Below are 16753 nucleotides of genomic sequence, written 5' to 3' on the forward strand. Positions count from 1 at the left end.
GAAGATTAAGAAAATAATATTTTTCTTTTGAAATCCCATAGATTTTTCAGTGTGCTTTTAACATTTCAGAAACCTGTTTGTCAATGTTATATATGGTTTCAGTGGTCTTTTTAGAATTGTCTTTAGCTGTTATATGATAGGATTTTAAAGCAAAATGGGAATTACACAGTTAACTTTACAGAATAAAATAACAAGTAAGATTTTTTTCCATTAATTTGAAGACTTTTATTTAGAAAATGTACTTTTTGTTTTTAGCTATTCAAGTATTTTAAAAATAATCATCATTACAAACAAATATTTTAAGTAATTTCATAATGCTGAACTATACAGTTTTCATGGCTACAAGTTATTATTGTGAAAGATGAATTTGTTTTGGTGTATTTACCAAGAACAAATTCAAAATTTAATGTTGCTTTTAATTTGAAGTTAAAGTAATTCTCAAATGAGAAACAAGAAAAGATGTTTGATATATCAATAAAGTTAAAGTGAATAGATATGCAAAACAAATTTAAAGGTATAAAATTGCACTGGTTGGATTACATCTTATATATACACAAAAAATCAGTAAGGAAACAGTCTCAGGATTGATAGAAAGCTAAAGCAACGTGTGTTTATAACACAATATGGAACAAATCTAGGATGGTTCACTGTCTATGGTAGGTCAAATAATGGAATCTTTATTCAAAGTTTAACACAAAACTTTATGGAACTCAAAATTATGAGAAAGAATATAGGCAATGCAGATTTCAAAATGAAAGGATAGATTTAACCACCTGTATAGATTTCATTGAAGCAACAATAAAGTACAATGGTACTGCAGACCTCTCGGCCTGGAAATTCTTTGATATTTGGAAAAAGACATTCAACATGTAGTGCATGGCAAGCCAATGAAGAGTTTTATCAGTGCCTGTCACTCCAAAGTCTTATCGTGCAGAAGTAAAAAAAAGGTTTCCAAGTGGACTTCATAGACAGAGTCTTGCTGAGGTTCCTTCCCTGTAATTTATGATGAAGCATGTTATGAAGATGCATTTCTGTGTGGTGAAGAGCACAATAATAAAAAGTAGTCAAAGATTAAGGTTGCAGAAAAGGAATATATTTACAAATGGGGCAAATGAGCATGGCGATCTGGAACAGAAGCACCAATTATCAAAACTTAAGGTATATGTTGATAACGTTTGGAAGTGAATCCCAGTGGTTTGTTTGGATATTTTTAAAGGAGACAGAATTGGAATGTGTACAAAAATAAGAACATAGATCTCTGTCATTTTAATTAGGGGCTCTGGTTAAATCTTTAGTTAGTTTGTAAGTACTTTGTAACCCTCACAAACAAGAGAAAATCTGCAGATACTGGAAATCTAAGCAACACGCACAAAATGCTGGAGGAACTCAGCAGGCCAGGCAGCATCTATGGAAAAGAGTAGTCAATGTTTCGGGACGAGATGTTTCAGCAGGATTGCTGAAGGGTCTCGGCCCGAAACATCGACTGTCTACTCTTTTCCATAGATGCTGCCTGGCTTGCTGAGTTCCTCCAGCATTTTGTGTGGTTTGTAACCCTCCAAGCTCAAAATGAAAGTATATAAACACTCGAGAAAGTACAAGGAAGAATTCTACATAAGTAGGTGATTGTATTTGTCAGCAAGCAGTTCTGTAATGTCAGAATCATTCTGTTCAACTGTATTAAAATTATTCATGGATTTCTATGAATACATAACAGTGTTGTATTTTTTGCTGAAAACACATAGTTTAAATTCATCTCTAGAACCTAACATGATGAAGAATGAACAAAGATGAACAGTCTATTCAAGATGATTTCTTTCTCAAATACCTGCATCTTGAATTTGGAAGCAGACTATTTTCTCTTTACTGAAGCTGCAATCCTTTGTTTGATTTCACTTGCAGATAATGTACTGCCTTTGGATGGATGGAGTATTGGAATGGCTGGTAAAGCAGAGCATCCAGCACTATGTAAGGAATTAGCTTTTGCTGGGTGCCCTTGAAGGCCATTGACTTTAGACCTACTGCTGTTGGAGGGAGATCTTTGAGTCTTACATTCCTGATTACTTGAAGAAGAGCTGATACTTCTTTGGCTGATTGAATAGTAAGAAGGTGAAGGTTCTCCACTGAGTCTTTTTAATTCCATCAACTGTTCTTTGGCTTGACTCAGAGCTTCAGTGAGCTCGTAACGCTCCTCACATTCTCTGCGCACAGTTTCTGCAAGAAAAGTATTCTGCAAATAGAAACATACAGCAGTCATGCTTTATGTACAGAAAATGCTTATAATTTTCATAGGACTGAATAAATTGAACTGGAAATCTGTATAGTGTGAAACACAAGAAGCCAAGATTAGAGTATTATTGAACTTACCTGACAGTTAAAAGTAATTAAACAACCAATACTATCCACATTAAATTACATTCTTAAAAACATTAGACTTGTAAAATGGAATAACTGTTAGCGAAAAAAAATTATTTCATGATATCACTGATAAGATAATGCATTTTCTAAAGGAAAGATGTTTTCAAAAACTGGGAGAGTGACTATTTTCCCCCACTTTCTGAAATATGTTCCTATTGAGGACTATACAGTATGATAACAATATTATCTCAGAAAATGTACCTTGATTTCTATTCGGTGACTCATTTAAAGACTTAGAGAGGGAAGCTAAGCCAGCAATCAAAATATTTGGGATGTTTGTATGCTGGATCAAGTTTTTATCTCTCTTTGTACTTTACTAATCCATAATTACTAATTCTTCCTCATCCCTTGAAGGTATTGAGCCTTCACTAGAAAACTATACTATACATCTCACTCAGAAATCATACCTCATGTAGCCATTATTCTAGTGCAAATATTGGCACATATTTGACTGACAATGACACCGCAGCACAATACATTCAGTTCTGCCGATATGTTAACTATTAGTTAGCAAGAAAAACACTTGCATATGCTTAAAAGTTCATCACTTTGAACTATGCTACACAGCATAAGTTAAGCATCTTGCTTTGCTTCTTAAATTTGGCTCCTCTGAAATCAATAGATCCAACATTTGAAAGTAATGACATTAACTGTATCTAATGTTGCTTGAAATCATTTCCATAAACACAATATTTTAAGATACAGATTGTATGCTCACAGAACACAGATCATAAAATGATATAGTACTTAGGCCCATGATGTTCTGGCAAATTAATTAAACTAGTAATTAAATGTTTAACAATATTTGTCCCTGCTGCCTGCATGATAACCATTACCCTCCATACTGGCACAATCATTCCTGTGGTAACCTTTGGTTAGATTAGAATTTTGGTAATATCACTGCCAATATTCCTCATCCTCTAGAAGATCAATCAACATTGAATATTTTGAGCAAGGCTTTGAGGAATGCTCAGTAAAAGTTGAGAGAACAGGGTATGAGAATGCAAAGCTCTAGAGTCTTCTCCTGCTGCTTATAATCAGAGATATTTCAGACATCAACAAAAATCATCATTCATCCCTGAAACTCAGAAATTCTACCCCACTTAAGATCCCAGCAATATTAGATACTAACAGCTTGTAAATGGGTCTTACTTTTGCCTTTTTTAGGGATTACACTGAAATTTTGCTATTGTGCCATGCTCTTGTTTACAGTGGATAATAATATGACTACTAATATTATAAGCCTGTACTTGAAATTACAGTGATTACCAATAAAGTTTAGAAGCCTAGAATCCCAGATTCAGTTTTTGCTTGCTGTTATCAACAACTGTGCAATAAAACTACCTTCCTCTGCCCCTTTCACTTTCAGACAAATTCTCAACTGGTGAGGATAGAAACTTGTGGTTTCAAACAGAAATCAATGAATATAATATCCATGTTTTTGAATAACGTCCTTGAATACATTTACAACTGATATGTAGATGCTTCCAGTAACTAGAAATCAACACACAGAGGGTTAAAAAATTTGTGTTCCTGTTCTGCGCTGCACAATTACCCTATGAATAAACCTGTTGAATTGTTAGGGAGCTGTCTTACAAAAATACTTTAACGTAGACTTTTGCTATGAATATATAGATCCATACCTCTTTCTCAGCCTGGTCTAGCGCTTCTTTTAGTTGCAGTATCTCTTGCTTGCTTTCTCTTATCTCTGCGGATTTCTGTTGCATTTCACTCTTAAATCCCTCATTCATGAACTCTACTTTGTTCTGTTCTTGTTTTAACCGAATCTCCAGCTGAGAGTTTATTTTAACCAGTTTACTGATTTCATCATCTTTGCAATGGTCTTTCTGTGTTATCTGGCACTGGGTTTCTTGAAGCTTTGATTTCATCCTGTTTACTTCCATCTGTAATTTACTGGTGGCAGCACTGACCAATTCAGGAACCTGATAATAAAACACTGAAAAACTTAACTCACAGAAACATAGTTAAGTTTAAGAAACATACTGTAATTTTATGAAAACAAGATTTCCCATTGTTAGGATCTTATTGCACTCAATGTTTCAATTCAATAGCTGTGTACAATTGTTTAATTATAATCTCTGAAATACTAATAATTCAGCAGAAGTGTTTTTCAGTTAATGAGGAATAGCTATCACTTTTGGAAGGTAACACAGTCAGGATCCTTGGTAAAAAATAAACAATGAGTAAAAATAGAAAATGGTGGTAAGGTTAGATATTCCTTGTGTGACATGAGGAACAAAGCCAATTTTTCATGTCAAAGTTCTTTCGTTAGAACAATAAATTCTTAAGGAAAATAGGTTTAAAATAAAAGATGATTATTTTTAATGTCGATTACAAAAACAGTTAAAAAATTGGAACTCCATCAAAGAATACTGCACATGTTTTACATTAACTACACACCATTCAGAGTGAATAAGTTCAAGTCCAGTTTCCTAATACTATAACTTTTTAATGGTGGATATTGTCAAAACTTCATTTTGTTTAGCTTGGCTGACTTTTCATATGAATCATTATTTTTCAACTTTTGGAATTCAAAACACAGAGTGCAACATAAAAATATGGAACAAAGAGCTAAATAAAATGATGCAAACAACAAGGAATGAGGAGAATTATTTAAACAGACATACAATTAAAGATCAAACACAAGGAAATATGCAGATGCTGGAAATTCAAACAACACACACAAAATGCTGGTGGAACACAGCAGGCCAGGCAGCATCTATAGGGAGAAGCGCTGTCGACGTTTCGGGACGAACCCGAAACGTCAACAGCGCTTCTCCCTATAGATGCTGCCTGGCCTGCTGTGTTCCACCAGCATTTTGTGTGTGTTATACAATTAAAAATGTTGTGCAGAAGTCCACTGAGGGAAATATATAAAGGAAAACCCTTGGAATGATTGAAAAGCAGACTGCATTGGCAGTCCATTGTTTTAAAATATATTTTTAAACTATTTTGACACACAATACAGATGCTAGAATGGAGCAACACACAAAAAATTCAGCAAGCATATAAAGAGGGAAATGAACTGTCGATATTTTGGGCCAAGACACTTTATCAGGACTGGAAATAAAGAAGACTGAAGCCAGAACAAAAGGGTGGGGAATAAGGAGGCATGAGCTACCCAACTCCCCCTCTATACATCTTTCTCACTCACACCCCCCACCTACTCACCTTCACCCTGTCACTTGGATTCACCAATCACCTGCCAATTTGTGCTCCTCCCCTCCCTTCATCCTTTTATTTTGACTTCTGCCTTCTTTATTTCCAGTCTTGAAAAAGGATCTTGGCCTGAAGCATTGACTGTTCATTTCCCTCCACAAATATTGCCTGAACTGCTGAGTTCCTCTAGCGTTTTTGTGCGTGCTTTTAAACAATGCACAATGTTTATGATTTCAGCAATACTACCATTTCTTATTTTATTGCATTTAATATGCTTTGCTATTTATTAGCTCTTGCTTTGTCATGTTCCCTCCAGAGCAACAGTGCCTATGTAGTCCATGAGGTGTTTTAGAAATCCTGAGGATGTGACAGCTCAATATTGCCATTTTTTACCCTTCCCTCTTAAATGACCAACAACATTTCATAACAAATGATTCATTGTTTTCACAGTTATTTTCCACTGCTAAATATTTCAGACACTGTTCATTCCCTATAATTTTCTTTAATAAGTGTTGTGATGTTCATAGATTGATGACAAAGTTATGCTGTGATGGTATAATCTGTATCAAATATGAAAAAAATAATATATGGACAGTGCAGGAGATACAGTATAATTCTAATGTAAAGTCTCTTATGAGATTTGTGCACTTTATATTTTTGCTAAATAAAACATTGAGACAATTGCCATTTTTCACGCTATTTTCAGAATAATCCAAATGAACATGAAACTAAGGGGAAGACATTTCTTCCTTGGCCCTTTGTATCAAACAAACAAGCATGTAATAATAACTACAAAACAAAATATCAGAAGTGGGAGTACAATTCTTGGGATAACAGGATGTTAGAAGCCATTACCTTTGCCTGGAGTGTCTTAAATTCTTCTCTGTATTTAGTTATTAGTTCCTGATGTCTTTCTCTCTCAATATCTAATTGAAACTTTGCCTCTTCCTTCATTTGCTGTGTTAACTCTTTGAGTTCTGTGCAATGTTTCTCATGCTGCTTGGACAGCTCTGAATCCATCTGCAGACAAAACAATATAGAATCTTTACTGTTTAGGTTTATGCCCTTACAAGTACTCTGCTGCTAACACTCTTTGTGTCAACAATTTAAAATTCAATTAACAAAAATTTCCTTATGTATTTGCTTCTGATTTGCTGTTGTTACACAGAAAGATGATCAATGCATATTTTCCAATAAAATAATTATTATGATTAAACAACATTATCAGTTATTCTTGAATTAAACTAATAATTTATTCGTTTTGTTTGTATGAATTGGAGAAATTGTTAAATACTCAATGGAATGACTAATGTCTAGAAACTGTTCTGTGCTGCTGAAGTTGTGTAAAAATAACACTGTGTAAGGATTCTACGTACAGTATGTTAGTTGAAGTATGCTGGATAAGGAGGATCCGAACTTTATTTTGCAGGAGTAGAATCAGCACTTCACTGAGTCAGGATAAGATGGTGAACCATCAGTAGAGGCAGGGAGGCATGTCAGATCAGTATCAGGTACTGGATAAGGAAAGGCGAAGTAGCAAACGGGCCATTGATGATGTACTCTGAAAGACATTTTCATTGAGACTGGGAATCTGTGCTTGCATCTTGCACATTCAGGAGACCTGCCTCTATAAAGGAATTTGGCAGAAGTAACATCAAAATGTGCATTGGCTGGCAAAAAGACATAGCTAGTAGAAGCGCTGCCCCACTGAACCAGAAATATGGGTTCAACTTTCATCTTGGGTGCTGTCTGTCTGGAGTTTGCAAATTCTGTCTTTGACTTTGAGGGTTTCCTCCGGGTGCTCTTATTTCCTCCCACATCCCAATTACATACTGTTGATAAGTTAATTGGACACCGTAATTTGCCCCTAGTTTGTAGATCAGAGGTAGATAGGGAGAGTAATAGAAACATAAAAACATAGAAAACCTACAGCACAATACAGGTCCTTCGGCCCACAAAGCTGTGCCGAACATGTCCCTACCTTAGAAATAACCTAGGCTTTACCCATAGCCCTCTATTCTTCCAAGCTCCATGCAGCCATCCAGGAGTCTCTTAAAAGACCCTATCATTTCCGCTTCCACCACCACCACCGCCGGCAGCCCATTTCACACACTCACCACTCACTGCGTAAAAAAACTTACCCCTGACCTCTGTACCTACTTCCAAGCACCTTAAAACTATGCCCTCTTGTGCTAGCCATTTCAGCCCTGGGGAAAAGCCTGACTATCCACACGATCAATGCCTCCCATTGGGGATCCAATGTGCTCCCCAATCCAGGCAACATCCTTGGAAAATTCCTCTGCACCATTTTCTATAGTTTCCGCATACTTCCTGTGATGAGGTGACCAGAATTGAGCACAGTACTCCACGTGAGGCCTGACCAGAGTTCTACATAGCTGTAACATTACCTCTCGGCTCTTAAACTCAATCCCTTGGATGATGAAGGCCAATGCACCGTACGCCTTCTTAACCACAGAGTCAACCTGTGCAGTAGCTTTGAGTGTTCTATGGACTCGGACCCCAAGATCCCTCTGATCCTCCACAGTGCCAAGAGTTGTACCATTAATACTATATTCTGCCATCATATTTGACCTACCAAAATGAACCACCTCACATTTATCTGGGTTGAACTCCATCTGCCACCTCAGCCCAGTTTTGCATCCTATCAATGTCCCGTTGTAACCTCTGACAGCCCTCCACACTATCCACAACACCTCCAACCTTTGTGTTATCAGCAAATTTACTAACCCATCCATCCACTTCCTTATCCAGGTCATTTATAAAAATCACAAAGAGTAGGGGTCCCAGAACAGATCCTTGAGGCACACTATTGGTCACTGGCCTCCATGCAGAATATGACCCGTCTATAACCACTCTTTGCCTTCTGAGGGCAAGCCAGTTCTGGATCCACAAAGCAATGTCCCCTTGGATCCCATGCCTCATTTCTTTCTCAATAAGCCTTGCATGGGGTACCGTATCAAATATCTTGCTAAAATCCATATACACTACATCTACGGCTCTACCTTTATCAATGTGTTTAGTCACATCCTCAAAAAATTCGATCAGGCTCATAAGGCACGACCTACCTTTGACAAAGCCATGCTGACTATTCCTAATCATATTATGCCTCTCCAAATGTTTATAAATCCTCCCTCTCAGGATCTTCTCCATCAACTTACCAACCACTGAAGCAAGACTCACTGGCCTATAATTTCCTGGGCTATCCCTACTCCCTTTCTTGAATAAGGGAACAACATCCTCAACCCTCCAATCCTCCGGAACCTCTCCCGTCCTCATTGATGATGCAAAGATCATTGCCAGAAGCTCAGCAATCTCCTCCCTCGCTTCCTACAGTAGCCTGGGGTACATCCCGTCCGGTCTCGGTGACTTATCCAACTTGATGCTTTCCGAAAGCTCCAGCACATCCTCTTTCTTAATATCTACTTGCTTAAGGTTTTCAGTCCACTGCAAGTCATCCCTGCAATCACCAAGATCTTTTTCCGTAGTGAATACTGAAGCAAAGTATTCATTAAGTATCTCCGCTATTTCCTTCGGTTCCATACACACTTTTCCACTGTAACGCTTGATTGGTCCTATTCTCTCATGTCTTATCCTCTTGCTCTTCACATACTTGTAGAATGCCTTGGGGGGGTTCCTTAATCCTGTCCGCCAAGGCCTTCTCATGGCCCCTTCTGGCTCTCCTAATTTCATTCTTAAGCTCCTTCCTGCTAGTCTTATAATCTTCTAGAATCCTATCATTACCTACCGGTAGTTTTTTGAACCTTTCGTAAGCTCTTCTTTTCTCCTTGACCAGATTTAAACATAGAATAGTACAGGACAGTACAGGCCCTTTGGCCCAGAATGTTGTGCCGACCCTTAAACACTGCCTCCCATATAACCCCCCACCTTAAGTTCCTCCGTATACCTGACCAGTAGTCTCTTAAATTTCACTAGTGTATCTGCCTCCACCACTGACTCAGGCAGTGCATTCCATACACCAACCACTCTCTGAGTAAAAACCCTTCCTCTAATATCCCCTTTGAACTTCCCACCCCTTACCTTAATGCCATGTCCTCTTGTATTGAACAGTGGTGCCCTGGGGGAGAGGCGCTGGCTGTCCACTCTATCTATTTCTTTTAATATCTTGTATACCTCTATCATGTCTCCTCTCATCCTCCTTCTCTCCAAAGAGTAAAACCCTAGCTCCCTTAATCTCTGATCATAATGCATACTCTCTAAAACAGACAGCATCCTGGTAAATCTCCTCTGTACCCTTTCCAATGCTTCCACATCCTTCCTATAGTGAGGCGACCAGAACTGGACATAGTACTCCAGGTGTGGCCTAACCAGAGTTTTATGGAGCTGTATCATTGCCTCGTGACTCTTAAACTCTATCCCTCGACTGATGAAAGCTAACACCCCATAAGCTTTCTTAACTACCCTATTTACCTGTGAGGCAACTTTCAGGGATCTGTGGACATGTAGCCCCAGATCCCTCTGCTGCTCCACACTACCAAGTATCCATTTACTTTGTGCTCTGCTTGGAGTTTGTCCTTCCAAAGTGTACCACCTCACACTTCTCTGGGTTGAACTCCATCTGCCACTTCTCAGCCCACTTCTGTATCCTATCAATGTCTCTCTGCAATCTTCAACAATCCTCTACACTATCCACAACACCACCAACATTTGTGTCATCTGCAAACTTGCCAACCCACCCTTCTACCCCACATCCAGGTCATAAATAAAAATCACAAAAAGTAGAGGTCCCAGAACAGATCCTTGTGGGACACCACTAGTCACAACCCTCCAATCTGAATGTACTCCCTCCACCACAACCCTCTGCTTTCTGCTGGCAAGCCAATTCAGAATCCACCTGCCAAACTTCCCTGGATCTTTCTGACTTTCTGAATAAGCCTACTGTGTGGAACCTTGTCAAATGCCTTACTAAAGTTATTGATGAGTTATTAACTTCACACAAAAAAACACAGAAACTTACAGATGTTACACTATTACATTTTTGACAAAGAAAAATCACCAACATTCCACAATGAATTCCACAGATTCACCATCCTCTGGCTAAAGAAAACTTTGTTCCAAATGGATATTCTTCTATTCTGAGGTTGGACCCTCTGGTCCAAGACTCCCCCACCATAGGAGACATTCTTTTCACATCCATTCTATCTAGGCCTTTCTATATTTGATAGACTTTGAGATCCCTCGCTCATTCTTCTAAATTCCAGCGAGTACAGGCCCAGAGCCATTAATCCTTCCTTATAAGGTAAGTCTTTCATTCCCAGAATCATTCACGTGAACTTCCCCTGAACCCCCTCCCATGTTAGCACATTCTTTCTTAAATAAGGGGTCCTAAACTTCTCACAATACTCTAAGTGAGATCTCACCAGTGCCTTTATGAAGTCTCAGCATTATTACATTCTTGCTTTTATATTTTAGTCTTCTTGAAAGTAATGCTAACATTGTACTTGCCTTCCTCATAACCGACTCAACCTGCAAATTAACTTTTAAAGAATCCTGCACAAGGACTCTCAATTCCTTTTACACCTCTGATTTTAGAATTTTCTCTCTGCTTAGAAAATGCTTTTATTCCTTCTACCAAAGTGCATGACCATACACTTCGTGACACTATATTACAACTGTCACTTTGCCCACCTCCTAATCAAAGTCCTCCTGCAGCCTCCCTACTTCCTCAACACTACCTGTCCCTCCACATACCTTCCCACCATCTGCAAACTTGGCCACAAAGCCATCAATTCCGCCATCCAAATCATTGATATACAATATAAAATGAAGCAGTCCCAACACTGAGCCCTGTGGAACACCACTAGTTATCGGCAGCCATCCAGAAGACTCTTTATTCCCACTCTTCTCTTCCTGCCAATGAGCCAATGCTCTATCCATTCTAGTATCTTTCTTGTAGCACATGGGATCATATCTCTTACCTTGCTGAGCAGCCTCATGTGCGGCACCTTGTCAAAGGTCTTCTGAAAATCCAACATCCACCAAATTATTTTGTCTATCCTGTTTGTTATTTCTTCAAAAAATTCCAACAGATTTGTCAAGCAAGATTTTCCCTTAAGGAAACCATGCCTACTTTCTCATGAGCCTCCAAGTACACCGAAATCACATCCTTAACAATCAACTCCAATTTCTTCCCAACCACTGAGGTCAGGCTAGCTGGTTATAATTTTCTTTCTTCTAGCCTCTCTATCTTCTTGAAGAGTGGAGTGACACTTGCAATTTTCAAGTCCTCTATTGATTCTTGAAGGATCATTACTAATACCTCCACAATCTCTTCAGCTACCTTTTTCAGAATTCTGGGGTGTAGTCCATCTGGACCGGGTGACTTAACTACCTTCAGACCTTTCAGTTTCCCAAGCACCTTCTCCCTAATAATAGCAACTGCACTCACTTCTGCCCTGACACTGTCAAACTATAGGCATGCTACTTGTGTTTTCCACAGTGACAAATGATGCAAAATTCTTATTTAGTTTGTCTGCCATTTCCTTGTCTCTCATTACTACCTCTCCAGCATCATTTTCCAGCAGTCTAATATCTGATCTCACTTCTCTTTTACTCTTTATATATCTGAAAATAAAGTTTGGTATTCTATTTGATATTATTGGCTAGCTTAACTTCATATTTCATCTCTTCCCCACATGGCTTATTTAAATTGCCTTCTGTTGGTTTTTAAAAGTTTCCCAATCCTCTAATTTCCCACTAGTCTTTGCTGTATTATACATCCTCTCTTTTTTATGTTGGCTTTAATGTCCCTTGTTAGCCACTGTTTAGTCACCCTCCTTTTAGAATACTACTCTTTTGGGATGCAGCTACCTTGTGCCTACTGAATTGCTTTCAGAAATTCCAGCCATTGCTGCTCTACCATTGTCCCTGCTAGTCCCCTTCCAAGAATCTTTGGCCAGGTCCTCTCTTATGCCTTTGAAAGTCCCTTTACTCCACTGTAATATTAATACATCCGACTTTAGTATTTCCCTCTCAGATTGCCCTCCCTGTAAGTTCTATCATATTACGATCACTGTCAGCTGTGGGTTCCTTTACCTTAAGCTCCCTAATCAAATCTGAAATCTGGTTCATTACACAACACCTAATCCAGAATAGCTGATCTGCTAGTGGACTCAACCACAAGCTGCTCTAAAAAGCCATCTTGTAGGCATTCTACAAATACTCTCTCTTGGAATTCAGTACCAAACTGCTTTTCTCAATTACATGCTTATCTGACTATCGTAACATTTCTCCTTTCACAGGTATTTCCTATCACCCATTGTTATTTGTAGCCCACATCATGGCTACTGTTTGGAGGCCTATATATAACCCCCATCAGGCTCTTTTTTACCCTTGCAGTCTCTTAACTCTACCCACAGGCATTCTACACTTTCCGATCTTTCTAATGAGCTGATTTCATTTTTTACTAACAGAGCAACACTGCTCCCTTTGCCTTCCTGCCTGTTTTTTGATACAATGTGTATCCTTTGACGTTAAGCTCCCAACTATGCTACAGGATTAACTACTTAATTCCATATACTGTATGGAATAAAGTATATAACATCTTCATTCCTGTATCTGCTACCCTTTCCAATTTTGTCCCCCTTTATATTGCAACTTATCCCATTGACTGCAATTTTGCCCTATCATCTGCCTGTCCTTCCTGATAATCTTACTACACTCTGCCTATGCTTGTAACCCAACAGCCCTATAACTTCAGTTCCTATCCCCCACCAACTAAATCCTCCCCAACAGCTCTAGGAAACCTGCATACAAGGATATTGGTACCCCTTGGGTTCAAGTGTCCAGGTCTTACTTCCCCACAAGAGATCCCAATGATCCAGAAATCTGAAACACTGCTCTTCGCACCAGTTTCTCAGCCATGACTTCATCAGCCAGGTCATCCTATTCTTACCCTCACTGGCATGTGACACAGGCAGCAATCCAGAAATTGCTACCCTGGAAGTCCTGCTTTGCAGCTTTCTTCCTAGCTCCCTAAATTCTCTCTTCAGGACCTCCTTGCTTTTCCTACCTATGTCATTGGTGCCAATACATACCAAGACTACTGGCTGCACAACCTCCCCCCTTTATAATGTTATGGACCCGATTCAAGACATTCCTGACCATGGCACCTGGGAGGCAACATACCACCTACATGTCTCTACTGCGTCTAAAGAAACTCTTACCTTCCGCTCTGGCTATGGAATCCCCTATCACTACAGCAGTCCTCTTCGCCCCCTTCCCTTCTGAGCCACAGCGGCAGATTACGTGCCTGAGATCCGGTCACTGTGGATCCCTCCCCTCCCCCCCAGTAGGTCCCACGCTCAACAGGATCCAAAATGGTATACCTATTAATGAGGAGAACAGCCACATTGGTACTCTGTACTTGCTTCCATTTCCCTTCCCTCTTCTTACAGTCACCAGTTACCTGTCTCCTGCAGTTTAAGAGTGACTACCTTCCTGTAGCTCCTATCTATTATCTCCTCAGTTTCTGGTATGGTATTGGAACTGCAGCTTGGTGCACCTGGTGTAGGTGTGGTTATCTGAGAGGATGAAGGTCTCCCAGGATTCCCACGTCGCACACAAAGAACACAACACCACCCCGGAGCCATTCTCACTGCTCTAACTATGCACTTACAAATGAACAATGAAGAAGAAGAAGAAGAAGAAGAAGAAGAAGAAACTCACCAGATACCTACCTCACCTAAGTCCGATGAGCCAAAGCCTATCCCCACTCTAACCCTGTTCAACTTGTACAATGGCTGCTTCAAAAAATGGCCACTCCACTTGTCCTTGCCTTATTTTTACTTGCCCTTGCTAATGAATCATGACTATGCCACCGATAAAAGTCGAAATCCCACAAAAGCTCCGTTTTTAAATCTCTCGCTTCCAGATCTGTTTGAGGTCTCCTCTGTTGGTTTCATTGCAACTGCACTGCCAGTTAAAATCAAAATCCCACAAAATCTCCTTTTTAATATCTCTCTCTCCTAGACCTGCATGAGCATCCTCCACTGACTCAACTGTGATTACGCCACAGATAAAAGCCGAAATCTGTGAAAGCTCCTTTTTTCAAATCTCCCCCTTCTGGACCTGTGTGAGGCCTCCTCTGTCAATGTGGCTGACTGAGCCAGCAAAAAAAAAATGGCCTTATGCTCTTAACAAAGCTTTACCTGTAAGACATATTAAAAAAAAACACAATTTTGTTTTGCTAGCTCCTCAGTTTTACCCTCAAGTAGAAGCCACTGGAGATATTTCTGGATATGTTTCAAAATTTAATTAAAGGAATCACTATAAACATAATTTGATTGTTACTCTGGTCTACAGTATATACTGAAAGGCACAACAATGTATAATAAAATGACAAATAATATGTTTATTTAAATCAGTATAACCAGTTATGAAAGTAAAATCCACTTGTATAAATGGAGGGCATAATACAATACTGAGAGTGAAAAATAGAGATTTATAATTTATTAGTTTTAATATTTATAATGACATATTGTCTATGTTTTGATCTTCAACTATTTTGTTTACAATTATTGTAAATTGACAAAACACATAGGTTTATTATCTGTAAATGCAGAATATATTTATGCAAATACAACTTTCTAATCTATCCATAAGTTTGCTAAGGGAAAAGGAGCAGATCATCCTGTGACACACGATTTAACTCCGGATAATCCATAGCCCACAAGGTACTATCAGGAACAAATCAGGGCTGTGATGGAATATTCTCCATTTGCATGAGTGCAGGTCTGATGCCTGTCAAGAAACTGGACTCTATCCAAAACAAAGAAACTTGCTATATCTGTATCCCATATACCTGCCTAAATATTCATTCCCTCCACCACGAGTGTTGTTTATCAACTATAAAATGCACTGTAATTACTCACCTGGGCTAATGTGTGTCAACACCTTCCAACCTGTGACTCTAGCACCAAGGATAAGGGCTTCAAATATATGGAAATATTATTACCAAATGTTAAGGCACATTTATTATCAAAGTATGTATACTATATATAACCTTGAGATCCATCTCCTTACAGACAGCCACAAAAAAAAGAAACCTAGTAGAACCCATTAAAACAGAAGACCATCAAATACAGGTAGTCCCCGAGTTACGAACATCCGACTTACAGACAACTCGTACTTACGAACCGAGGAAGGAGAACGCCGTCGGATCGCGACGCCGTCCGCCATTTTAAGTTGCTGCCATTGACATTGTGTTGAGTGTTTAACTTTGTATTTGGCTTAAATTTTTCTTAGTAAGATTCACCCTGACCCCAGCCCTCTCTCACACCTCCCCTCCGTTCCAGTCGGCTGGTGGCGCAGTGAGATCAGCGAGTTCGATCCAGTGACAGACCACTCCCGTGCCGGGTTGATGTCGATCCAGTGACTCCTGTACCATCCGTAACTGGCTGATGTTGAGCTCTCAACTCGACCTCGTAAAAAAAAAACACATTTCTACTTCCGGTTTAAATACCCACGTGGAATATTGTGGAGGATCAAATACCCAAACCCAGCACAGCCCTCACTTGTCCCATTTAGCCTGTCTCAGTGTGGTGGTCGTTAGGACCCAGCAGACCTCGAGAGCCGGCGCAGGTCAGGACCCACTGCCCACAGTGTTTCTGTTCCATTGACAGGAAGAGATCGCGATTGAAAATAAAGTGGAAATAATAAAGTGTTTGGAAAGAGGTGAAACACCATCGGTCATTGGAAAAGCATTAGGCTACAGTCCGTCAACGATCGGAACAATTTTAAAGGATAACGGATAAAGTGAGAATAATGGAGCATGTGAAACGTCCTGCCCCGATGAAAGCTACAATTATTACTAAGCAACGCAATGGTTTAATTATTGGAATACATAGGTTTCTTAAGTGTTTTATATGCATAGAAAGGTAAAATATATACTATATACTAAGACAAACGTTTGACTAACTGACGCTAAATAATACTGGATGTACTTGTTCTGACTTACGTACAAATCCGACTTAAAGACGGACTCAGGATCGGAACTCATACATAACCGGACTGCCTGTACCCAATGTGCAAAAAAACCACATCATGCAAACAATAAAAAGTGAGCAAATAAAAGCCAAAACTAAAGTTCATGAAAGTGAGTTCACAGCCATGAGGCCAG

The 16753-nt window shown here is 39.2% G+C and overlaps 1 protein-coding gene across 1 annotated transcript in view; it reads right to left on the reverse strand.

Moving 5' to 3' along the window:
- Window positions 1-285: 285 nt before the first annotated feature.
- lekr1 (Leucine-, glutamate- and lysine-rich protein 1) overlaps window positions 286-16753 on the reverse strand; it is a 172923-nt gene continuing 156455 nt past the window's right edge. Inside the window, exons 12-14 of the mRNA XM_073041054.1 lie at window positions 6451-6615; window positions 4059-4358; window positions 286-2227 (exon numbers count right to left, since the gene is read on the reverse strand). Of these exons, the coding sequence (XP_072897155.1) occupies window positions 1850-2227; window positions 4059-4358; window positions 6451-6615 (843 nt within the window). The 3' untranslated portion in view covers window positions 286-1849. The remainder of the gene's footprint in view (window positions 2228-4058; window positions 4359-6450; window positions 6616-16753) is intronic.

Source organism: Hemitrygon akajei, chromosome 3, assembly GCF_048418815.1.
Source record: "Hemitrygon akajei chromosome 3, sHemAka1.3, whole genome shotgun sequence".
NCBI lineage: Eukaryota > Metazoa > Chordata > Chondrichthyes > Myliobatiformes > Dasyatidae > Hemitrygon > Hemitrygon akajei.